General features: G+C 38.2%; 1 protein-coding gene across 1 annotated transcript in view; it reads left to right on the top strand.

Moving 5' to 3' along the window:
* The window catches only part of cntn5 (contactin 5), a 355,095-nt gene that overhangs the window by 278,153 nt on the left and 49,555 nt on the right, over nt 1-27,387 (top strand). The window contains exon 13 of the mRNA XM_036585173.1: nt 21,889-22,016. Within this exon, the coding sequence (XP_036441066.1) occupies nt 21,889-22,016 (128 nt within the window). The remainder of the gene's footprint in view (nt 1-21,888; nt 22,017-27,387) is intronic.

Raw genomic sequence — 27,387 nt, 5'->3', positions numbered from 1 at the left:
ATTGGACTGTAGGCTAAAGTAATAGATATTAAGTCATATGTAGGAGACAACCAGTGTTTACACAAAGGGAAATAAACCAAACATAAGTTCATTTGTTCAGTTCTAATTGTGACTGCATGAGTGCGTCATCGCTCTCTCAGTTGGTCAGTGGAGCTGAGACTTCCTGAAAGAGGAAAACCCAGAGATGTGAGGCTAACCAGTTTAGCTGATTTGTAAAGGTTAAAAAGCCTAACGGCTAAAGCGAAATTTATATTTGCCTACTGAAGTTTCCTCACTTCTGCCGGGGCATGAACTTGGTTCAGTAAAGCAGCTAAAATAACTATGAAATCATATCGCTAAAGAAAGATTTTAGAAGATTGGCATCTTTAACCTACTTCCATGTCATCACCTCTGTGTCGATGAGCTAAAATCCTGTCAGTCTCCATATTTGATAAATAAAATATTTTTAAATGCTGTAAGTCTCATCCTCATTGTGGGGGTTCATCATGAAAAAGGATGTAGGAATATGAAAAAAGATTTCGTTATGAAACATCGAAATGTAGGAATTAAAAAAACGAAATATCTAATGATCTAAAATGTAATTTATGTCGAAGATCTCGGTAAAAAGGTTTTGCATCAGAATTCACCTCATTAAGTCACGCTGATCTGCTCATTACAGTGAAATGCAGAGTGGCCAGCAGAAGCCAATGTGGGGTCTAGAAGGTAAAAAAAAGGCACAATTTGGTCTTCATGCTTCTCAGTGGCTGGTTCATGACTCTTCTGATTATATCCATCATTGTATATTGTAGCTGGTTGTCTTATTCCTCTTTTGCCATCAACAGTATGTTAATAACAGTCTTCTCCAATTAATTGGTTCCTCTAGAACACGAGAGCTCAATCCTGGTCCTGGAGATCTACCACCCTGGAGAGTTCAGATCCAGCACACCTGACTCTAATATTCATGGTGCTCCTGAAGACCTTGATTACCTGGATCAGGTGTGTTAGATTAGGAGTGGAGCTAAACTCTGCAGGGTGGCAGATCTCCAGGACCAGGATTGAGCACTCCTGCTCTAGAAAATGTCCAAAATAAGATTTGATTTGGTTGAGGATCCATTCGCTTTCTTTGCCGTCTATGGTAATCTCAAAAGTCTTTACACACAAAGTGGTAAACTACACAAACTCACAGAGCAGAGTCCATCCTCCAGTTTTTATATCCATAAATAACCAACAGGGATGACCATAGCCTGGACAATTCTGATCTTTGTATGTGGAGACAAATCGTGCATTTAAAGATCTTTTCAAGAAATCAAAACTGGAATCAGCCATAAAAACTGCACCCTTACTCAAATCCTCACCCCTGCGTTTTTGCCCTTGAGGCTCCATTGATTCTGGATGGGAGTGTGGTCATTATTAGTTTCATTCAGTGCAGTGATACTCCTCAGGGTCCGGCTCTTTAATTGATTCCTACTCGTCGTGCCATTTAAAATGTGCTCATCAGCGTGCATAAATTTACATTAATGTGAGCTGAACACATTCCTAATCGGTGTTTATGCTGCTGATTACGAGTCTCGTGCTGTGGCGTGGTCGTGGTTGCATCGTGTTTGCATGCACTGTGAAATGTATTAGAGAAAAGCCCCAATGAAGCTGTTTTACATCTAAATTGATTGATGTCAACCTACACAGTCTCTCTACATCAGTAAGCCAGGCAGACTGTGAAAGAAATTAAAGATCAAAACCAGCTCCTGGATAAACAATGACCATCCTGGAACGTATACAAAATTAGGAAATTAAAGATGCGGTCGATTCCGCTGCCAGTCCTCTGTGAGAAACATGAAAAACGTGATGCCTATGGCAGCCTCAAAAGCCCAAAAGAGGATCAATAGTCCAATTGTAAACAAACTCTCTGCATGCTGAGCTATTGGACGTATTGTTTCCCATCCCTTTGATGCTAGACAGTGAAACAATGAATAGCCACTCTTCTGTTTTCCATGCCGCATTTCATTAGAAGCCACTGATCTCACTCCATAGTGCATTGTTTACCTTGTTTTCTGCTGGAGTGCCTCAAGTGGGCGTCTTCCTACTCTAACATTCCCAATTTTATCACATACACCGATCAGGCATAACATTGTGACCTTGTTTCTATGCTCATTGTCCATTTTATTAGCTCCACTTACTATATAGGTGCACTTTGTAGTTCTACAGTTACAGACTGTAGTCCATCTGTTTCTCTGCACACTTTGTTAGCCCCCTTTTACCCTGTTCTTCAGTGGTCAGGACCCCATGGACCCTCAGAGCAGGTACTATTTGGGTGGTGGATCATTCTCAGCACTGCAGTAACACTGACGTGGTGGTGGTGTGTTAGTGTGAGTTGTGCTGGTCTGAGTGGATCAGACACAGAAGTGCTGCTGGAGTTTTTAAACACTGTGTCCACTCACTGTCCACTCTATTAGACACTCCTACCTTGTCAGTCCACCTTGTAGATGTAAAGTCACAGACAAAAGCTCATCTGCTGCTGCACAGTTTGTGTTGGTCATCCTCTAGTCCTTCATCAGTGGTCACAGGACGCTGCCCACAGGACGCTGTCGGCTGGACATTTTTGGTTGGTGGACTATTCTTAGTCCAGCAGTGACACTGAGGTGTTTAAAAACTCCAGCAGCACTGCTGTGTCTGATCCACTCATTCCAGCACAACACACCACCACCACGTCAGTGTTACTGCATTGCTGAGAATCCTCCACCCTGACCACTGAAGAACAGGGTAAAAGGGGGCTAACAAAGTATCAGAGAAACAGATGGACTACAGTCTGTAACTGTACTAACTACAAAGTGCACCTATATAGTAAGTGGAGCTGATAAAATGGACAATGAGTGTAGAAACAAGGAGGTGGTCATAATGTTATGCCCGATCGGTGTACACTATATGGCTGGGAGTATGTGGACACCCCTCCTTATTACTTCGGGTATTTAAGCTGCATCTATCGCTAACAAGTGTGTAAACTAAAACACATATAATCTCCATAGACCAACATTAGCAGTAGAAAGGGTCGTACTGATGAGCTAAGTGACGTTAAACGTGGCACTGTTATAAGATACCATCTTTGCTACAAGTCAGTTCATGAAATTTCTGCACTTGTAAATCTGCCCCAGTTAATTGTAAGTGGTATTATTGTGAGATGTTAGTGTCTATGAGCCACAAAGCAGTAAACCACACAAACTCACAGAGCAGAGTCCATCTTCTAAAAGTTGCATATCGCTGCTGTCGGAAGAAAACCTTGTATCTCCATCTTTGTTGTTTTTCAGTTTTTGACATAATTTGAAAATTCCTGTTGTCCTTTACATTATGTGTGAATTTCATGATGAATGGACCAAAAGAAATGACCCAAAATGACTTGGAAAAAAGTCTGGTTCCATTGACTTCCATTAAAAATTAAATTAAATTGGGACACCGCAACCCAGAAGGATAAGCGGTTTAGATGATGTATGTATGTATGTATGTATGTTGGGAACTTCATGAAATGGATTTCTGTGGCCAAGCAGCTGCACAAAAGCCTAATATCACTATGTGCAATGCCAAGCATCGACTAGAGTGGTGTAAAGCGAGCCACCACTGGACTGTGGAGCAGTCCAAATGTGTTCTCTGGAGTGATGGATCACACTTCATGGTCCAGCAGTCTGACGGACGAATCTGAGATTGACTGATGCCAGGATAACGCTACTTACTGTATTGCATAGTGTCAACAGTAAAGTTTGGTGGAGGAGGGGTAATAGCCTGGGGCTGTTCATCAAGGTTTGGGCTTAGTTCCAAAGAAGGGTTTGGGGAAGACGTTTTGCTGTTCCATCATGACTGAGCCCCTGTGCACAAAGCGAGGCTCCGTAAAGACACGGTTTGATGAGTTTGATGTGGAGGAACACCACAGCTAAGACTTCAACCCCACTGAGCACCTTTAGGATGAACCAGACTGTCAATTGCAAGCCAGGCCTTGTGCCTGACCTCACAAATCCTCTTTTGATAAATTTCCGAAGATACACTCAGAAATCTTGTGGAAAGCCTTTTCAGAAAAGTGGAGGCTGTTATAGAGCCAAAGGGGGATCAATTCTATATTTATGTCCATTGTTTTGGAATTAGATATCCAGCAAGCTCATATAGGTGTGATGGTCAAGTGTCCACATACTTTTGGCCATAAAGTGCATATGAAGGGTTGGAAACAGGCCCAAAGGCACAGAAGTAACAGTTAGGATGAAACAGCATTCTGGCTCAGATTTTGAAATCTTGGCAGTTGTTTTTACAAGGAAAATGGCATAAACTGTATACTAGATATCTAAATATATGAACATAATCAAATGGGCACTGGGCATTTTGACCTTCTAGCTAAGCAGATCATAAATGAGCAAGATAGTTTAGTGGTTGTTTTGATGTTCTTGATTTCCTTGTTCTCTGCCTTTATGAAAGACTTGTTTGGTAGTTGTAATGAAAACTCGTAACCTTTAGTAGATGTTTTATATGGTGCTCTTCATTTAACCTTTAGAAAGTGGCTACATCACTTAATTTATAAACGAATTCAGTTACATTTTTCAAAAATATGTTCCTTTTTCCAGACTGTTCTTAATAAATTTGACTACTCTTTTCTCCTCTTAGGACTGCAGTTTAAATTGCGATTTATTTGCAACAACCAATCAAAAGTACTGTTGCATGCATAATTTAAGTGTTTTATTCTTTTAGCTTTATCAAAAAAAATCAGAGAATCCTGATGTAAAGTCAAGCTTCTAAGAAACAAACAGTCTTTCAGAAAAAATACATTAAATGGACTAATTACGTAATTACTGGACTAGAGTATGTAATCATCTACATAACTATGTAATTACATTTTTAATCATGTAATTACATATTTATGATCATGTAGCTACTTGTTTGTTGATGTAATTACATATTTTAGCTGTGTAATTAATATTTATAAATATGATTATGTAGTTACAGAAATAATTAAATATTCTAGTGTAGTAATTAGATTGTCTAGTCCATAATTATGTCATAATCGTATAATAATAGTTAAAAATGACAGTCATGACTCTAGACTTCAAGGAGTTAAACTCATGAATAGGTTTTTAATTAGTCATGCATTCTGAAGCAGCAAATTAAAATATGCAAGACTACATTTAGGAAACACTGGCATTATGCCATTGTATAAAGCATTATAAGCTTCAGAACATAATATACAATGTCTAGTATAGGCTTTTCAGCCTGCTTTGTACTGTGATATGGCCATCACAGCCCCAGTAACTGAAGCAGTGTATACAGCCTTATTTACCTCCGCTGAGCGTGTAGAACTGTAATATTCCGGATCTTTCTCCTCTGAGCGCACTGACAGCTCTGAGTCTCTCTATCTATCTGTGTATCATGTGGAATGAGAAGGGGGGGGGGTGCAGATAAAAGCTAGCCAGCGTGGAGGTTGCTGATGGAGAGCGCTTGTCAGTCAGCGTGAGTGACGGAACTGAAATTATCGGGCCCTGTCGAGTGCGCTTGGCTGAGGCTCAGCAAGAGAGCCCCATGTTTATTAACGCAGCCCTTCCAACAGATTCATCTCAGGCTCTACAAGCAGAGCGGCTGCCTAATCGATGCTGTTTGATTTTATCGCTTCTCTCGCCGCTCCTGGAAAAATCCTGAAAGAGCATGATATTTGAGATTTGATAGCAGTCTGTCTTGCAGTAACGATACCCAGTGATGTCATAGGGTGTTTGCCTGTGGAGATAGAGGGTCAGGTAAGGGAGCAGGCACTGGGCTTTTGGCTTTGTTGGTATGTGCTGTTTCCATCTGTTTAACAATCCCCAAATGCTACCCCTGTGGTCAGATAATGGCCTGTATCATAACAGACAGGTTTTGACCAGTTTTACAGAGCCTTTAAACATCAAAATCAACATACAGTAACTGATGAAACTGCACAGCAACAAGTAGCTGGTTGAACGTCAGCCCACTATAACATTATTTTATTATTTATTTCATTGTTGATTTTCCCCATGTTCCTCCTTAAGTGCATTTTACAGGCACTGACAGATACAGTGGGGGTCATAAAGTTTGAGACCACTCTGATTGACCTGTTGTTTAATTCCAGGTTCCATTAAAACCTGGAAATACACAAGGTTTATAATTTCGAAAAGTTAGGACAAATAAATGAAGAAGAAACGTTTATATTTTGATTTGATACATATTAAATAAATGCAATATTAACATAGAAAAGAATGGCAGAAATACACACTTTCTTTATTGGCCATAAACCATTTTCAATATGTGCTTCTGACAAAAATTTGGAAAAAGGAAAACTCAAATCATTATATAGGCAAAGCCTGCACTTGATACTAATGAAGACACTATGATGAAAAATGTGTTTAAAGTGTTGGTTATTAGCAATTTAGAATTAATTTTAAAAGATAATTTTATATTGAAAAGTCAAAATAAAAATAAAAAATTACAAAAGAAGACAAACTTTTGATGGACAATATAAATATAGGCATAGCACTATTTAGCTACATACTAAAACACCTGGATAGTAATACAGATGTTTGCGAGTGTGTAAGAGAGAGAGAGAGAAAGAAAGACAGAGAGAGATACAAGGAGAGACAGATAGAGATACAAAGAGAGAGAGAGGGGGAGACAGAGAGAGAGAGATACAGAGAGAGAAAGAGAATGAGATACAAAGAGAGACACAGAGAGAGAGACATACAAAGAGAGAGAGAGAGAGAGAGAGAGAGAGAGAGAGAGAGAGAGAGAGAGAGAGGGAGACAGACAGAGAGAGAGAGAGAGAGAGAGAGAGAGAGAGAGGGAGACAGAGAGAAAATTAGATACAAAGAGAGACAGAGAGAGAGAGATGGGGAGACAGAGAGAGAGAAAGAGAGATACAGAGAGAGAAATACAAAGAGAGAGAGAGACAGAGAGAGAGAGATGGGGAGACAGAGAGAGAGAAAGAGATACAGAGAGAGATAAAGAGATACAAAGAGAGAGAGAGAGAGAGAGAGATACAAAGAGAGAGACAGAGAGAGAAAATTAGATACAAAGAGAGACACAGAGAGAGAGAGAGATACAAAGAGAGAGAGAGAGAGATGGGGAGACAGAGAAAGAAAGAGAGATACAGAGAGAGAGAAAGAGAGATGGGGAGACACAGAGAGAGAGAGAGAGAGAGAGAAAATTAGATACAAAGAGAGAGAGAGAGATACAAAGAGAGACAGAGAGAGAGATGGGGAGACAGAGAGAGAAAATTGGATACAAAGAGAGACACAGAGAGAGAGAGAGAGAGAGAGAGAGAGATGGGAAGACAGAGAGAGAGAGAGAGAGAGAGAGAGAGAGAGAGAGAGAGACAGAGCACTTGTCCTACCTCACTGCACTCAGTAATGTTGTACTGTGATTTCACACCTTGCTTGCTTCTGAACGTGGAGTCTCTTGACACTGTGCTTGTATAAATTTACTCATGACAAGATGGTAATGAAGGTGTGAACTATGTTCTGATGCATACACTTCAGCTTTGTTTAATCTGGTCCCTTTTTTTTTACATTCTTTTTGGATAGACTTAACTGGCTGACATTATTAGGCCTAAGTGCATAATGTTACACTAATGGATGCATGCATGATTACTTTGATCTTTGTAATTATATGCTAATTCATAAAGAAATTTGAACTTGAGCTTGCAGCATATGCAGGGTGAAAAGAAGGCCAGCTAGGCCCGAGTTGTTCCTTTGGCTAAAGATCAAAGCTTTGCCTTTCTGTGAGAGATGAGAATGCTGCCTTCTTCATCTGTTACCCGTAGACCCGAAGCATTTCCCTCTGGTGATAACAAAGGCGTTTGTAATTTAATATCACTTATTTCTCACTTATAATTCATTGAAACAGGCAAAGAAATTCAGAAGAAATTGCAGACTGTAAACTTTTAATCATTACCATAATTGTGCTTGTAAGTACAAAAACAAGATATTTTATTAGCATTTACTCGCATTCTCAACAAAATAGCAGAGCACATGGATGAGGCCAGTGCCGGTGCATTTTCATCATAATTACAGTTAAAGCTCCACAGTGAAGACTTTGTTAAGTGCTCCGATAACAGAACGGATTACATTAGACATGTGAAGCACGAGTGCCGTAATTTGATTTGTGGGAATGTAGCATTAGGAGCCGTATCTAATATTAGAGCGAACCCCCATCTCCCATGTGTACAAATGACTTAACCACTCTGCTACAAAGCCAGTTACAAAGCACAACACGTCAACATCTCAAAACTACTGTCCTTAAAAATGCTTTAAACGTGATTATTCTCACTCTCAGTGTTCAAAGGTGTGAAGTAGGCTACTGTCACAACAAACTTTCATCATCTTTAGGAGCTTTTTAAGGAATTAAATAAACATTTCTTCACTTTTGTAGGTACAGAATTCCTGCCTTGGATTTGCATGGATTTGTTATTTACTCTGTTTTGTGTGATAATGAGTTATTTTCATTTCTTTTCTTGTTCCCAAGATTTCAAGTTATTCATGTCGTTATCACAACATTACGAGCATTACTTAATTGAGAGCATGTTCATTATGTCATGATAATGACATATATATATATATATATCATAAGATCTCAAGAAAACAACTCTGTTTCCAAAAAAAGTTGGGATGCTCTGAAATATATAAATAAAAATAAATCGCAATGATGTGCAAATCATGTAAACCTATATTTAATTTAAAATAGTACAAAGGCAACATATCAAATACTGAAACTGAGAATTGTTTTGTTTTTTTGAAAACTATACATTTGATGCCAGCAACATGTTCCAAAAAAGTTGGGACGGGGGCACGTTTACTACTGTGTTTCATTTAACAGCACTCTGTAAGTGTTTGGGAACTGAGGAGACACTGCTGTAGTTTTGAAAGTGAAATGTTTTCTGTTCTTGTTTGATACAGGATTTCAGCAGCTCAACATTTCGGGGTCTCCTTTGTCATATTTTTCATTTCATAATGCGCCAAATGTTTTCAGTGGTGACCGGTCTGGACTCCATTGAGTTACATTAAAAGTAGAGTATGTATTTTCCCTCTCCTGTACAGTTGGCATTATGAGGTTTTGTTCCAATAACAGCGACACACCAAATATTAAGTGTTCATCATTTTATTTAGACTGCTGATTAATTTGTGGGATTTCTCGACACACTTGTGTCGTCCTGCTCTCACCCACACTGAGCTGGTTCATCACCTTCTCCCACACTGCAAAATATTAGGGTCCCTCAGAATTGCAGACAAGATTCATTGGCAATATTTTTTTTTCATTATTAGATCTCTATATTTTTGCATTTAACACTAGAGAGACATAAACTGCTAGAACCAAATTCCTTTAATGTGTCAACATACTTGGCCAATAAATCTGATTCTGATTCTGATTCAATAATTGATTGGTTGTTACACAGTTGTAAGTTGTTTTTCTCACATTTTGTCTTTTCTTTATATCTAAACAAGCAAAAAGTAAGTAGTGCTGGCTTGAGTCCATCAATACAGAACGTGAATCGAATGTAAACACTAATGCAGTGGATAACTATTAAATATGTAAAGACTTAATCAGGATTAATAGAATTAGTAATTAGAATTAATTAATTAAAAAAACAGAAATTACAATAGTACAATGATTCTCTGCATTTTAAAGATTTAAAAAAATATTCACATAGGCACACACATACACACATACACAAACACACACACACACACACACACAAACCTTAACTAACAGGTGCTACACGCTCTTAGTCCCTGACCCTCCACATATTTATCATGGGTCCTGCTTGCCTGCAAGTGGACATACTGGAATTATTTACAAGCCTTTTCTGCTGACAGTGGAGGTGTTGCAAAGCAGGCAATTTATTCTGAGAAATAGCCAGTGGGACTTGCGTGCTCTTTTCAAATGGTCCTGCAAAATGGGCTTGCTAGCCAACAAGTCCAGGACAATGCTCACTCACACACACACAGCTCAGCCCCGACCACAGAGGTGTGCTAAAAATGTTCACACACAGCACAAAGCGAGTTCTCACCTTGACACCTTCTCCACTTACTACTGCTTATCAAGCCCTAGTTTCATTCCCTCAAATCAATAATTTAGCCGTAATGCTGTAGCCTGCATTCAGACGCTGTTTGCCCTTCCAGTGACTACACAGGCCACTGAAAGAGATATGGTGATTTCAGCACATCGAATTGTTGAGGTCAGCGCTGTGGCTTGACAGCCGCGAGCTTGTACAGAATCATTTATAAAGCCGTACACATCTTATTTGGAATTATGTTGTCTGGCGTGTGATAGATGTTTGTTTATAGATAGTGACTGGAGGTCCGCTGATGGATGGGTGGGATCACACGTCCCCAGAATGTTGTGTTCCGTAGGTAACAAGGTGATGAATGGAACTGGAGTCTGTGTGATCTGATAAATAGTGCAGCAAATTTGTCAGGGCTTTTCAATTTATTGTATTCTCTTCTATCATAACATGGCAAGGGCAGACATAGTCTTCTTTTGTTAGATTTCTGCTATTCATGCTGTCTGCTCCTTGTCTGTCTGATAAAGAAATGAAGGTAAAAAGAAATAAAGGCTGTTGGCTCACTATAGAAAGTTACTTCAAGACATACTACAGTATGAACTAGGGCCTGACCAATATAAGCTGAACAGTGGTTTTAAGGTCTGATTGTGAACCTTAAATAAGTTTTTCCAGGTGAAAAGTTCGTATTTGTACCTTTTTCATAACCAAATGTTTTAAAACAGAACAGTAAAATAAAAGCCTGGAGACGAGACGGGGTGTGTGGAACCTTCAGCAGATGCAATTCTTAATCTATTTACTTTCCAGTCAAAACAGCCAAGTACAAGTTAATCATATTCAGCAGAACACATACAGTGCTGTGCAAAAATATAGGCGCCTGAGAAAAACAAGCTATTTATCTAGTCAGTAAGAGAAAACACTAATATTAGAATAAATACAAAATCATTAACACAATAGTGTGTGTCAGTATGTTCATTTAACCCTTTTCTTAACCTCTCTTGGTGGCAGCCTAGTATTATTTGTAGTGATCATTTGGTGTCTAGTTTGACTAATCAATACTTTATTAAGTTAAATCAGGTGTGCTGCTGATGGAAATTAACAAATCCATGCAATGGCTGATGGTATTCTGGAGAAATCTGCTACCTGGTTTTCTAACGAGATCAAGAAATTCTTGTTATTTAACTTTAGTCTAATTTTAGAAGCAGAAATGCACCTTCTGCCCAGAAAAAGTGAAGTTGAAGCTGAAGTGTCTAAGACTTTTTGCATAGTACTATATATTTAACAGAAAATTAGCATTAGCATTACATTTTCAGTATAAAGTGTGTCCATCCTTCACCCTTATTACACCTTCCATTCTTTTCTAGATTTAAGTAGTTTCTTTTAAAGATTTAAGTACTGTTAATCTGGTGACTGGTGGCTGTTCTGGTGTCTACCAGGTCTTGCATGGTTGTTAGGACTCCCATTCTCTCTATGACTTCAAATAATTTTTTGAATTCCCGTTTTTCACTTATTTTTCTTTGATTTCCTTATTTATGCAAGTAGATTATCTTATATCTAGTCTCAGAAATTTCTCAGGGAAATATAATAACTTGCTGTTTTGACTAAAAATTAAGTACAAGAATGGTGGTCTCTGATTTGCATAGTTGATGGTTTGTTTCTGATCAGCACTGCTGCTCTTCATTACCTCCATCACTCACATCCATGATTAGCTAGTGAAGACTGTCCAGGCCATTTGCTTTGTATCTGAAGTTAGAGGAAAATGATTTATCACACAGTGCTGGTAGGGCATATGTGAAAAATATATTTTTTTATAAATCACAATTCATTTGACTTTTAAAAGCAATCTTTGACCAATGTAAATGACTTAATGTGAGTTTTATTGCTTTTACAACTGCTGCTTTTACACGACTAGTATAAAATTTTATCAGCCAAAATAATCCGGATTTTTTTAGCTGCTTAAAATGAGTATCGGTGACATAATCTGCATACTATGCTGTGAGCACATCCTCGGCAGTTCCACTGACTCTCTCACTCCCTCAGTGCATGACTGGAAAGGCAAAGGTGCCCAGTCCACCAGTCACTGGGTTTACACGTGATCTTTCCGCTGACCTGCATACAAGCGAAGATGCTGAGATGCCGAATTTCGAATGAAGTCATTTCAAGCCTGCAGTCAGTTCAGCATTGGTAATTTGACTGTGAGATGTATTATTATCTGTCAAGATGATTCATGCTGTGGGTGATGTGGAACAATACAGATCCCACATCGCTCTGGATTTGATACAGGATTTGGTATTTTCATTATTTAGCGCATTACATGGACTTTCATATTTCTTTCATTTCTAAACTAAATCAAACGTCTGGCCTGTCGACGGCTCAGACTGCAGCGACTTTGGCAGAAGGATTTTCTGACATTAGCAGCCGCCAAGGAAGCCCTCAGTAGATGGCGGGCAGTTCAATGGCGGGAGGAGCAGGGGTGCGATCGAAGCCGCCCCACGTTTATCTGCCATTGACAGCTGTGCTGAGTTAATGAAGGTTTGTAATTAACATGGATTTCAGCTAATGTCTGAGGCTTTTGTATCCTAAATGGAAAGTATTAATCCCATTAGTTTTAAAGTATGAAGCGAAGACCCCGTCAGAAGCCCACAGCTTCTCGCTCTGAAGTATAGACAAAAGAATCAGCATAATTGGGTAAAGAGAAAGGAACTGTTGCTTTGTAAACAAACATTCATTAACTTGTTCATAAATGCTGTTGTTTGGGGCGTTTCTTTTTGACTTGCACATCATATTTCATTATATTTCATTACTGTTGTAAAAAAAAAAGGCTTGTCCGAAAATCTGACTTTACAGATGGACAGAAGCTTCTCAAATTCAGTGTAAATTAATGTGATGAGATTTAATGCCGTATTATTTTGGAACATTTTATTGATCCATTCGTCATGAAGTGTTTAAAGAACGAAAAGTGCAGCTGATGTTTTCAGATGGTATAAAAGAAATAATGAAATAAGTATGCTGTAGTATCCTGATCAACCTGAGCTCACATGACGACTCTTTAACGTGAGTTTAACGTGTTATCTGCTCAAACTTCCATGTAAATGAACATAGGCATTGTAAATAAGTAAGCAAGTATTTATTTATAAAGCACATTTCAACCCAAAGTGCTGTACAAAGGGGATATGTTTAGAAAAACAAAATATAAAAATAAATAAATAAATAAAAAACAACGTAAGGTATATAACAAAACAAGTTCCAGTACAACCAATTCACAGAATCAAAGGCTAACCAATAAAAAGAGGTTTTTAATCTAGACTCAGTAGAGGGTGCAGACCTAATGTCCAGAGGCAGACTGTTCCACAGTCTCCATAAAGGCAGACTGTTCCACAGTCTCGGCGCCGCAACAGCAAAGGCCCGGTCCCTCTTTGAGTTTCAACTGAGACCGTGGCACAGCTAGTAACAACTGATCTGATGACCTCAAGGCCCTGGAGAAGGAGTAGGGTTGGAGCAGATCTCCTATATAGGACGGCGCAGACCCATTTAGTGACTTTAAAATAAATAAAAGATCTTTGAATTGGATCCTGTAGTATACAGGAAGCCAGTGTAGGTGATGCCAAGATGGGGGTGATGTGGTCCATCTTTCTCGTGCATTTTTGCGTTTTTCGTACGTGCACTGTGAGTGTGAAAAAGGGAAACTAATCTGATGCTTCATGAAGACGCAGCTCAAAGTAGAGTACGATGGTGCGCTTGTCAGCACTGTCTGATGGAAAACAAGCCTGTTGTTCGCCCATGGGTGTAACATAACGTTGCTGTCCAAAGGAAAACAAGTATCTCCAAAATAGTAACTTTACAGGAGACGGCAAAAACCTTATTTACTTTCAATATAAGTTAATGGAAGAGATTTTATTCTAAGCAGTTTTGGAGCGTTTCTATTGGTCCAATCATCATGAAATTTTCACATAATGTAAAGACCAGCTGCTGAGCTCAAACGATGCAGAAGAGTAAAAATCATAAAAAATTGAGATACATGTTTTTCATTGGGCAGCAACAATGAGTTAACATGTCCCCCCAAAAACTCCAATTAAGCAGGTAGATGTGTGTTTTCCTAGACCAAAAGGGAAGTGGGTTGTGTGGTCTAAGATGCCACGATGTGATTAGCCTATACAGGCCCACCAACCAATCAAAATGCCCCACAAAACTCACTTTTTTCCACATGCTTCTCTCGTGGAAATTGTGAAACTAAACTTGTATAAACTGGTGTAAAAGGCCACCTCAGTCAACACAGGAGGGTTTGTATCCATGACTGTGAATGACAGGTATTTTAGGGCTGCCCTGTATGATGTTGTTGGATAAATTAGCAAATATTTCTTAAAATGTTAGATATTTCGTGATTTACTGTGGATGTGGTTCTTCTGTTGATTTTCTCTTTAATGTGTTGCTCCTTTGGGCAGATTTAGCCCAAATTTAGCCCAGATTATTCATCATATTTTCATTTAAATGATTATTATTTTTTAATCTTGACGTCATTTTTGTCTTTGATTGTTTTTTTTTTCTGTTTACCGGCCCAATAAAACATTTATTATTGTTGTTGATTTATTAATTTGTGTCTTCTTTACTTACGTTAGCCTTCAGATGAAAGCAGCCAGTAGCACCTTACACACACTCACAGGGTCAAGCAAGGACCAGTTGTAGAGGGACATGTTTAAAATTCTATAAGATTTCATGGGAAAGATTAAGTCTTAAATAAAAAATGCTATTATTATAATTAATCACATTACGTCATATTTATATAATAAAGGATTTTAGCAGTTACTCTACTAACTCCCCTGACTCACTGCCTCATTGTAGCAGCCCAGTAGTAAACGATCATTGGCCCAGTACAGGCCCGGTGGTTGGGAACCTCTGCTCTAACGTAACTGATAGTGGTTCTTCTGTAGCTTTGCTTTATTTTTGTGAGTGTACTATGAACCAAATCTGCTTCCCTAGGATGTTTTTTCTTGAGTGGGTCATTAAAATAAGGCCTTCTTACTGAATGGCCTGAAATATATTTTTGGTGACCCTTAGGAGATGTTTAAAAGTGACACTTACTTCGTCAGCATAGCTGATTTGCATATTCCTTATACCCACTGGTCCACACCATGTGTCCTTCTTTCTGTCTCAGCGTCCTTGTCGAATCTCTCTCTCTCTCTCTCTCTCTCTCTCTCTCTCTCTCTCTCTCTCTCTCTGTCTCTCTCGCTCTCTCCCCTAACATCTTCTGGCTGCTCTGCTTATGAATTCTCTATGTATGGCTTAGACTTTGTCACGCCTTCGTGCATTTCTGCCTGCCGATTCTCATCATCTCCTCCTGGGTGAGAAGTGAGAAAGCTTAGCGCTGTAAATATGTAAGCCAAACAACATAAGACAAATTAATAGGGTGGAAATAAGACTGACGTCTCGCTTTCATTCTGACTGTTTGGTTTCAGCAGAAATTGAATTTTAATAAAATGATTACTTTGTAAATATTCATCCTCACACCTCCACCAATCCAAGTTCCATGAAAAAAAGAGGAGAAACAATGAATTTGTAGATGGAAAACAGGGTCGGTCACCTCCAAGGGGAATTTGGAAGTTTTTTTTTGGAAGTTGACTGGAACACCAGGGTTTATTGTACTCTTAGAAGTTACAGTTATTGGCATAAATAACAAAGTTGTAGAATATGTTATAGAAGAGAGCTCTAGTTTAGTTTCTTTATGAGCAGCAGGTTTTGCACTGTGCAGTAACTCTCTACTAAAAACTTTTGACACAGCTTCAACTAATAAGCCTTTCAATAGGATTAGAAAAACTGTACAGACATATCTGACACAGTAGTAAAAGAAAAGAGGCAAAGTAACAGTTGAAATGGTTGGTTAGTCTTCAGTGTGCTGGCTAGCTAATGCAATAGCTAATCCATTTTAGTAAGCTTTAACATAACGTGATCTGTAACTTAGTGATTAGCTGTAATAGCAGTTGTGCTGGAACAGCTGTTGTGTAGTAATGACTGTGCATGAACGCGACACAACCGGGCAGGAAAAGTCACACACATATAGTTAGAAATGAAACGTTTTGTTTATTTAACCATTACATTTGGTGGTTCTAATTTAATCAGTTTTGTGCTAGAAATGTTGACATGTTGACGCATCAATCGTCTTTTTGACTGACTTGAAACTTCATGGATCAGTGAGCATTGTGCATTTTTTTATTCTTATTCTTCTTTTTATTCTGATTGTTGGTTCATTTTTGTTTGCACTATTGTGTAAAATTAATAGTTTTGCTTTTTAATAAAACTGAAGTGAAATTCTACAAGGCAATGAAAAAAAGCATCTGTGTTAATTAATTATTTCATTGCAAGTTGCGTTAAAAGACTATTTTTACCCAATCTGGCAACCCTAATCTAGCTCTGGACAGCAGTGATCGGTGATCTTTTTCACCATCATGTTAAAAATGAAAAAACTTTTTGTTGAATTTGTGAGTGATACAGGTTTTTAAACCATGTAAAATCACAGTTAATTCACTAACCTCAGTGATGTCGGCTTTAAGAACCACTGTAGCCTGAATAAATATTCTAGAGCTCTGTATAGCTGGCCTGAACACTCTTCTTGGCTTTTGGTAATAAGCACCACCGAGAGCCGATAGGAAACTCATTTGGATTGTACCTGGAGTTAAAAACAATATTGTCACCTGTTTTGCAAGCCGTGCCAAATCACAAGGAGTCTGCATGCTACAGGTGGAAAGCTGGTGTTTGGCTGGATCAGTATTTCCCTACAGAAGTGCTTGGGTTCATAAAAGTGGTAAACATGTCAGTCATTTGAATGTTTTTGGAATATTCTGATTATCAATTTTGTTAAATATTATTGAATACTTCTTTTTGAATAAAGTCAGAAGTGCGGACTCAAAGCTGTTGATAAAGGATGTTAATGGAATGTTAAATCACTGTGTAATTAAACACGCAATTGCCAAATTACATTCGAACAGTGTTGGTATGTTATGCCTTTGACTAAGAATTTGATTTCCAGTAATCTTACCCTCCGTATTAGGAATGGTTTGAACTGTTCGCGTAGCGGGTCTAGATGCCTGATACTACCCCATGTGAACTAGAGTGCTCAGGCCTTTGCATTATGCAGGGCGAGCCGCGGTGCTGCTTCTTTTATTCAAACTCCACTTTTACTGTGATTGTGTTTCTCAGGACTGTCGACGAGGGCTGGCACGTTCTGTCTTTGAAGCTAATTCATTATATCAGTGCAGAGTGAAATAGCTCTCTGAAACAAGTCCTCAGAACACTGCGTGAGAGTGGGAGATAAGATAAAAGTCAGACTTTCCACTTATCTTTATTATTATTCAATTTCCATTTTCTGTCCTTTCTCGCTGTGAAGAACGCAGCGTCACTCTGATTGTGGAATGTCTTCTGTGTGGTTTAGGGTATTTAGATAGTGTTTCTGACATGGTTTTTATACACAGTAGCAAGTATTTATCCATCCTGCAGTACTGTGCGGAAGTCAAAGACCACCAATGGCCTTTAAGCACAAATCATTTTATTCATTATTTCAACATCAAGCAAAACCAAGAAACATATTTAACAGAATATTATACAAAAGTATAATATCAAATCAGTCAGTATTTTTTTTTTTTATGTTCATGCACTTTAACTTTTCCATCTTAAGTCTGTGTCCTCAGCTGTGTCCTCCCAACAAAAGCTGCTCCCAAAGGCGTCACTGACATTCTGTTCCCCTTCAAAGAGACTCTGACATTCACATAAGCTACACACTTTAGCTCCTTGCAGAATTCAGATATTTATTTATATAAAACAGATATTTCTAAGGAGATTAAATGTAAGATATCCACTTGCACAAGTAAGGTGAAAGTCAAAGAGAAGTAAGTCAAAAAATGTGAAAATTTAAATTTAAATTTAAAAACTTATTAAATGATATAGAGAAAAGGGGATTCCTACCAGCCATGCAAGACCTGGAAGACCACAAACTGTCACCATCAAATCTTTGAGAGAAAAGATAAATCAAGCTCCTGTCCATCTTTCCACGGTGAGAAGAGTACTCAACACTATGGGTCTAAAAGATTGTGAGAACTTGCACTAGAACACTGGACATCTGAGATTCGGTTTCATTAAGTCTACGTTTGAGATCTTTGGAAGTAACAGAAGGCAGTATGTATGTGTGGCATGCAGTCGTTCCCTGGGCCCCAATGACGGCTGCGAGAGCCAACAGGAAGGCCGGGCCTAAACGAGCCCAGACGAAAACCCACAAAGACAGCAGGGAGAGGATGAAATCTGCAAGGAACTGGGGGACAGTAAGCCCCAAGCCCCGCCTCCTGGGCACCGCCTCCAGTCCCGCTGCGAGGAAAAGAGCTTGTTACCTCCTTGTCACCGCCCTGCTCCACATCTCGGACGCTGGGGGCAAACGTGAGGTAAATTAAAGTGGCCTCACGGCGGGACTGGAGGCGGTGCTCAGGAGGCGGGGCTTGGGACTTAATGTCATGACTTACCCTGTGGAAAATGTTTGATAGGGATAAATGCTAGACGACCCCTTGCACATTACTACAAAGATCAAGATGTGTAATAGACTGGACTCTAGAACTCAGACCTCAACATCACTGAATATGGTTGAAGGGTTCAACATCAACTTTGTCCCCAAGCTGATGAGAAGCAGAAAATGAAAACAACTTCTAAGACTGAACTTTAGAAATGTTTACCAGATGCATGGAAAATGTCCCTGCTGAAAGCAAGTCTCCTGAAAAGAGTGAAAGGAAAGGATGGACACTAAACTAAAGTACTGAAAAATGAAGAACTTGTGCTTGACTGGAAATTAAATGAAGTGTGGTCTAACTTGCTCAGTACTGTAAGCATCCAAATGTTTGTAGATATCTGCTAACAATGGTATCAGTAGGGAGTTTGCGCCCCTTTTGCTGCACTAATAGCTTCTACTCTTCTGGGAAGGATTTACACTGGATTTTGTAACATTTGCTGTGAGGATTTGATGGCACTCAGCCACAAGAGCATTAGTGAGGTTAGGTGCTGTCATTGGATAATTAGCTCTGGATCCATCACTCCAGAGAATGCAGTTTCACTTAAGCAATAGAAGATGAGAGGGAGTTTGTTATCGCGAAATAACATCAAGGCTGTGATTTGGTCGCCGTAGATCATCACAGCCATGATGTTATTGGCGATAACACACTCCTCGAGTGTTCTATTGCGTTTATACAACAGTTAAACAGCATTTAATATGTTTTAATGTTCGCAGTTCCTTCACCAAATTATAGTTCCTTAACAAGCAGCTTGTTGCTACGTCAGAGTAACAAACTCCGCCCACTCACTGCACAGTCTGCTGTAAGCCTCGCCTTTTGAAGTACAGTCTGAGCCATAAAACTGCCGCAATATCAAGTTTAGCTCAGTTTTGTCAGTTTTTGCCAGATCAATATTAATGTTGTTTTGTTCCAGCCAGTCTGTAAAGCATCTTACAGCCCATTTAGTTTGGCGAATGGTGTTGGGTTCATTTCTGGCTGATTCCAGATTGTTTAGCTGTTCTTCTGTCACAGCTGCTGACTGAAAAGCTGCTCAGTGGTGATGACAGTTTGGGAATTTAGTGTCGTCTCATCTTCAGAGTCTGACCAAATCTGTCGGTCAAATGTGATCTTAAAAGTGTCCATTTTCTGTTTGTGGCAAAGTAAGAAGTAAAAACGTTCAAATGGCTTGAGCGTCTCCTACAGCGGTCAAAGTCGTTGCTTAGCAACGGCGTCTCAGCGGAGTGAGACAGTGTTTGTGAAAAAAACATGATGTTATGGCGAAATGACATCACGGTTAGAACGCTTTTCAACCAATCAGCTCGTGTAGTCGGAACTAACTGTTGTATAATGCTCAATAGCTGAAGGCTGGGGGGCTTTAGCTGACACTTGTTGGGCATGGAGACCATGGCGTGGCTGCCCCGGAGTGTCCCATTCTTTTGGCAATGATTTTCTATGGAAATTATACATAAAAATGAAATGAATGTGTCAGGAATAGGGATGTATACTCTGTATGTGTAATGTATATTATTGCTGTTCATAGAAACATAAGTATCTCCAAAATAGTAACTTTGTAAAGGGGCAAAAACGTTCTTTACTTTCAATGTAAGTTAATGTAAAGAGATTTTATTCCAAGCAGTTTTGGAACATTTCTGTCGGTCAATTTATCACAAAAATTTCACACAATGTAAAGGACATGTGCTCAGATAATGTAGAAAAGAAAAATCTGAAAAAATGGAGATACGTGTGTTTCTTTGGACAGCGACAGTACACACTCACTGTTCATATCAGAGTGTATCAGTGTAGGTCTGTAGATAATAGCACTAGTACTACAATAATACATGTCTTAAATGAACGTTGTAATCTATGCTCCTTTCTTTTTTTACCTCATCCTCCTTGCTTCACTCTGCTAGAATATAATTAATTAGCTAATGGCTGTAGATCTGTAGATATGCATCTGTACTAATCCTCATTGATAGATCTCAATCTATTCATTAACATTTTTAAAAGAGGTTATTGACAATGTTATCTAGAAATCAATTCCTTAAATGAAAGTGCTTTGCCACACTTATTAGCACAGCATAATTGCATTTCATTGTTGTGTTCAGATTATAGATTGAAGCTGAATCTAAATGTTAAATCTTGATTCATTTCTGGTCCTGTTGGTGTATTGAGTCCTGTTGAGTTCTCCAGCATTAAATTGATCATAAACCAATATTCAGTACAGCTTAGTAGGGTGAGTTCAGGTAAAAGTGGGAAACCTTACTGGCACTGGCTTTGTTGATTGTTACTAATGAGAAATGTTAATATTTAATATAATAAATTATCTCAGGATAGATCTTATTATCTCAGGATAGATCATACTGCATTTTTTATATATTTCTAGTTGTATATATGCCAGTTTTCTTTTGTATACATATTCTTCTTTTTATATTGTATCACCCTTATTATTATTTAATGGGCTATTAAAGGTGGAAGCAACATCCCACTTTACTTCTCCTACACTGACTATCCTAAACCAAAAGCCACACATAAGAGAAAGATTCTCTTTATGCAGATGCAGCACTCGAAAATAAATATTAGTATATTTCAGCACATAATGTAGAAAAAAATTAAATTCATTACTGAATTGTGGGTGATTAGGTTTAATAGACTATACTGATGTGTACCTGCTTTACCTGAAGTTACCTTATTTTGTTGTTATTGACTAGCCTGTTACCAGCTCTTGTAAATTCTTGATTATGAATTATACAACAGTTAGTTCCAGCCACGCAAGCTGATTGGTTGAGAAGCATTCTAATATAATAATATTTTTTGGGCTGTAAGATGCTTTACAGACTGGCTGGAACAAAATAACATTAATATTGATCCAGCAAAAACTGACAAAACTGAGCTAAACTTGATATTTTGGCAGTTTTATGGCTCAGTCTGTACTTCAAAATGCGAGACTTACAGCAGACGAGCAGCGAGTGGGCGGAGTAACGTACCAACAAGCTGCTTGTGAAGGAACTATAATTTGGTGAAGGAACTGCGAACATTAAAACATATTAAACGCCGCGTTCACGGCCCAGATTATTAATTTATTACTTTATTTATTTAACTGTTGTATAAAAGCAATAGAGCACTCGAGGAGTGAGTTATCGCCAATAACATCACAGCTGTGATGATCTACGGCGACCAAATCACAGCCGTGATGTTATTTTGCGATAATACACTCCCTCTGTGTTGTATGGCTTAAACATGTTTAAAAAAATATGAATTAAGTGTTATTCAGCTCTTTGTTTTCAATATATTTCTAATTTTTTTGGGCTGCATAACAAATCGAAATTCTTTTGATTGACACATTTGGTCTCCTATATTTTACAGAATTATGCTGCTCCGCAACAACACACTGCGTATTGTCAACTCCAGCCGCGCTGACGAGGGGAGCTACGTGTGCCGGGCTGAGAATCAGTTCGGATCAGCTGAGATGACCACCACGCTACTGGTCAAAGGTACAGCGCCTCTACCAACTTACCACATCTCAGCAGCAGTGGCTGCATCCTTCATTAGAGTCTTCAAGAACTAATATGCATTCCAAAAGCCAAGCTCCCATCAAAACACAACATAGCGCCAGTGCTCTTTTCTCACTCTCAGCATCAGTAGCAACTCTAAGATTGCTGTCTCTGTGCAAAAGTTGAGCGGTAATTTTCACTGACTTGAATGAGTTTTTCATGTAAGTTGGTCTTCTAAATTTGGCTTATCTTGGCTAATGCAGGGTTGCCAGACTGTTTCTGTAGTTTCTAGCCAAAAAAGTTCAAAACACACCAAAATGCATTAAAACCACCCAAAAAAGTATCAATTGTCAGTATTTTTTAATTGAATGTTTACAGAAATGACATATATTTGTTACTATTAACATCTTCTACTGAAATTAACATTCTTCTTACAGAACATTTGTGGTGTTAAGAATTGTGGGAATTTTATTTATATTTACATCACCAAACTGGTCTATTTCCATTCTTATAAATGGTAAAGTTTTCAAAAATTGCACAGAAAGCGTGTCTTATTCTGGAGTGTTTTCTTACTCCCTGAAAATAGAACTATTTAGTGTTTGAGGGAGATGTTGATAGTTATGGTGTTGCATACATCTATAAAACATACGTGTTAGAATGAATAGGAGTGACATATTCAAATTTAATCAATTTTGCCCAGTATGTGTTAAATCTGTCATTTTTCCGTAATAAAAACATGACGTTAATCCAGTCTTGTATTTGTGGAGGATTTGGTTGATGCCAATTTGTAGTTCGAGCCTTTTTCTTGTTGCTTGGAGAATTTTGAAGTACTTAAAAAATGTATTCACTGAGCCTCCCATGTATCCATAGAGGTAATTCCCTCATATAAAACATCAAATCTGAAGTCGAGTGATAAAGTCTTTTGTAATGCATTGTGTTCATCTTGCCAGTAATGTTTAATAATACACACTTAGAAATAAAGGTACTAACACTGGGTCAGTTCCCCTCTTGTCACTGAGGTGGAACCCTCAAGGGTCCATCTCAGTACCTTTAGTAAGGGAACATAACTGTACCATAATCCACTGAAATGATATTGTCTAAGCTGTACTGACTCCACACACCCCGTCTCGTCTCCAGGACTTTATTTTACTGTTCTGTTTTAAAACATTCGGTTATGAAAAGGTACAAATACAAACTTTTTACCTGGAAAAACTTATTTAAGGTTCACAATCAGACCTTAAAACCACTGTTGTACCTTTGAGGGAACATTTACACTGTTTGTACCTTGATGTATGAAAAATGTACCTGAACAGAACCTTTATTTCTATCAGTATAGGACAAACGTGATAATGTTTAGCATTTTGTGATCCACGAATGTCAATATTTCTACCAGAATACTAAATAATCAGTAATAAACTGCTGGATAGGTTTAGCACTGATGTCCTGCCTTCGAAAATAAGGCACCTGAATAAAGAAACTACTAATATATATTTTTTTTTTTTAAAAAAAAGGATTTGTTTTGTAAATGTGCTCCCATAGTTTGCATTTGTTTGCTTTTGTGGCAGAAACCTTTTTTAATTTAAAACCATTTTATATGATAAATAGGATGTATGAGCCCAAGGCAAATGAATAATAATCCAATTTCGAGCAATGAAAGAAAGTGGATATTGTTCATACACATTACAAAACATTTTAAACTGTCTTACCTTTATGTCGAACAGATTACAGGCCATTCCATTGTCCAATGATCTTGCCTTTGAAATTGTGAACAATGCCAATGGGTGTAGCAACGGCATCCCTCCAAAAGAAGTGAATAAATTGCATGTCAGTCAAAGTTTTGATTAACCTGCCAAAACATTCAATCCTCCCCTTCCCGTCCGATCCATCCAAAATCCACCTGGGTTATTGAACGCAAATGTAGCACGAAGGAGATGTTTCTTCACCCAAACCCCACTCGCTACTGTTATATTACATCTCTGCTCTTAGCCTTCATATAATAAACGAAGGGCTTTCAGTTTACATCGATTTTGAGTATTAAAAGTGTCTGATATTAAATATGCACCTCAATTTGTAATTAAAAATAAAGGCTGTCTGGCTGTGTATCAGAGTTTTAGAGCTGAGCCTGAATCCAAGAGGACAGACAATCAATAAAAACATGTTCGCCTTATGCTAACTGTTTATTTTTACTCATAATAACCAACAGAATGAATCACCATCAAAGTTAATGCACTTTCAGCTCACAGACACTCCAGACTAACAATTTCTGAGAAGATAACTACAACTGCACTTGTTTTCAAGATCTCTTTAATTAAAAAAATACAAAATTTAGCAGGTGCTGGGTAAATTTTTGATCAGAAATTCATAAAGATATCAAATGCCTGTTACCATTTACATGTCAAACAATGCCATATCTGAGTAGCCCAGGGTCTCCTGACAATAACAACATATGGCTTGTGTGACTGTCTCATGTAAATACTTCATAATTGTAATTGTAATTGACTCAAAAAATAGCAAAAAAAAAAATCCCAAAATTTTAGGTTTCTAAGGGTGAATTGTAAATTTATTCGTCGTTTGGAGAAGTTATTTCATCATTCTATCATGTTATTGCATGGGGGGGACTTTTCTGTTTTTTTTCTCCCCAATATAATCATTGACAATTTCACCTGCTGCCTAGGCCTCCTCCTAGAGGTGGGCAATATGATGACTTTATCGTTATTGCGGTACTTTTTCACGATGAACAATGCGCTTATGTAAGCATAATGCGGATATCATCCATACTTAAAGAACTGCATGTTTCATTACAAAGAGATCATAATTAGCCCTGTTTAACTGAATTTAGTGCAGTGCTTTATGTGAAACGTTTATTAAAAAATATTCTATCAAAGTCCTTATAGGAAAGTGTGTCCACTCAAAGGCCATCGTAACACGCATGAAAAAAGTAGAAGAAGTTAGGGCAGGACGAATCCACGGTGCATCAAATTCATTGACATGCTACACTTCATCGTCTGACTGAAGCTGGTGGTACCTAAACACACCAATAGACGACTGCAGCGTTTACACACCTGCGTGGTACTTTGTCATGCGGCCATGACTCGCTCTGTGCCTGAGGCTGAGCACAGCACGACGCTTTCCTTGCTTAAGAGAGTGATCACACTACTTCAGTCGACAACTGGCAGTATAAACGTCTCCCTAATGGCGAATCTGCCCAGTTCCAATTATTAATGCGGCACCTCGGGATATTTTCCACTTTGTTGTTCTGAGGTGACGCTGAACATGCTTGGCTGTGCCTTCATTTCTGTAATGGGATGCCAGTATAAGCTTCTTTTGTGGCTGTATTTGTATGATCTGGTGATGCTCCCTGCTGTTAGCAGCAAAAACCACAATGCTTTTAAAGTTTACATGTTGCTATCTGGAGAGATCAGTTCCTGTGCACTGGCAGCAGTGTTGTCAGTAGGCTCGAAGGTTATCTACACACTAAGGAACACTCTAGTGAAATCACTGAAAGAGATTTATGTTTTTGTATTTTAACATTTTAAAAAGGAAGGAAATTGGCAAGAGGAAATCAGCTAAATATATATTTTTTTTATTTTTCCTCAGGTCCATAACAAAATTTCTAGGGTGGACTGATTTCTTCCTCTTTAGAATTATACAGTATTTGCAGCAATGTGCTGTTTATCATCAGCTCAACATGTGAAGTTCCACAGGTTTATTTCAGGCTTTGAAGTGCAGTCAGCAGTATGAATCAACAGACTAGTGCTGGTTTATCCAAATTGAGTGTGTTCAGTGCATCATGCAGAAAAATGATGAAATGATTTGAGACCTCCTTCATTATTTGGGTCAATTTGACCCTGAATGACATGAGATTTAGACACTGCTGTGAAGAGGAGCATCTCTGAGCCTTAAGGTGATACTGCTGTTATATGTGTGCTCCAAATATTAGACAAGATCATTTACCTTTTGACAATCATCAAAACTTTTGGCGAGCACCAAATGTGTCATCAGATGTTTGAGACCTTACAATGTACATAAATCCATTTTGAACTGTATTGAATTATTAATTTAATGTTTCATCTTCATTATTTTTTGTTAAAATAAGCTCATTCTAAACTTGATGCCTGCAACATGTTCCAAACAAGTTGGGACAGGGGCAGTTTAAGACTAGGAATGTTGTTAAATTGAAAGAGGTGATGTAATCGTGCTTTGGTATACAAGTTCCTTTACGAGTAAAGATGGGTCAATTGTCAGTAAACATGTTCGTGACCCACAGATGCAAATTAAGACCGTGCTATGCTGAGCGGAAGTCATATGTCAACAACATCCAGCTTATCCAACAGCTCATCTGAAACAGATTGAAGCTCGGTGTAAATGTGACGAGTCAGCCTTATTCAGGAAATAATGTATGTTGTGTTCTCTGGGCCAAAGAAGTAAAGGACCATCCAGATTGTTACCAGCGTAAAGTTTAAAATCAAGGGTCTGTCATTGTATTAGTGGGTAACTTTTATATATATACATATATATATATATATATATATATATATATATATATATATAAACACCGATCGAGCATAACATTACGACCACCTCCTTGTTTCTACACTCATTGTCCATTTTGTCAGCACCACTTACTGTACTATACTATAGAGTAAGTGGAGCTGATAAAATGGACAATGAGCGTAGAAACAAGGAGGTGGTCATAATGTTATGCCTGATCTGTGTATATATATATATATATATATATATACATATATATATATATATATATATATACACATATATATATAGTATACTTTCGAAACTGGATCAATTGGTGTCTTTAGTCCCCAAACGATTTTTATATGCTGTTAAACAAAAAAGATGATGTTCACGAACGTTTATGGAACATTTTGCAGGCATAATATTTGGAATGAACATATATTTACAGTACAGTTCATATGGTAAATTATCAAATAATGTATGTTTTAGAAAGTTTTCAATTTCGTACTGGTCAAATAAAATGTACTAATTACTACTTTCTGATTGTTTTTTGGCATTTCACATACTGTCCCCACTTTTTGGGAATGTAGATGGTATATTTATTATTTGAACTTCACAATAATGTTGACACAGTGTGAAAGCTGAGACTGCTAGAACAAAAAACAAGCACAACCCCAACACACAATTGAATTCTCAACCCAAAACCTGGTTTCTATACAAGTAGACCATTGCTCAAAATGATAGGATATGTCACATTTGATGTCTACAAATACTTCCCCATCCATCACTGTATTGGCACCACCTTTCTTGAAATATATAAAAAAGAATGGGTTTTGAAAGCCGCTGCTCTCTGCACGCACCCCGAGCTCCTCTCTCGTAGCCTTGTCTGTTAAACCCT

Source organism: Colossoma macropomum, unplaced genomic scaffold (genome assembly GCF_904425465.1).
Source record: "Colossoma macropomum unplaced genomic scaffold, Colossoma_macropomum, whole genome shotgun sequence".
NCBI classification, from domain to species: domain Eukaryota; kingdom Metazoa; phylum Chordata; class Actinopteri; order Characiformes; family Serrasalmidae; genus Colossoma; species Colossoma macropomum.
This window is presented reverse-complemented; position numbering and strand designations above follow the sequence as displayed.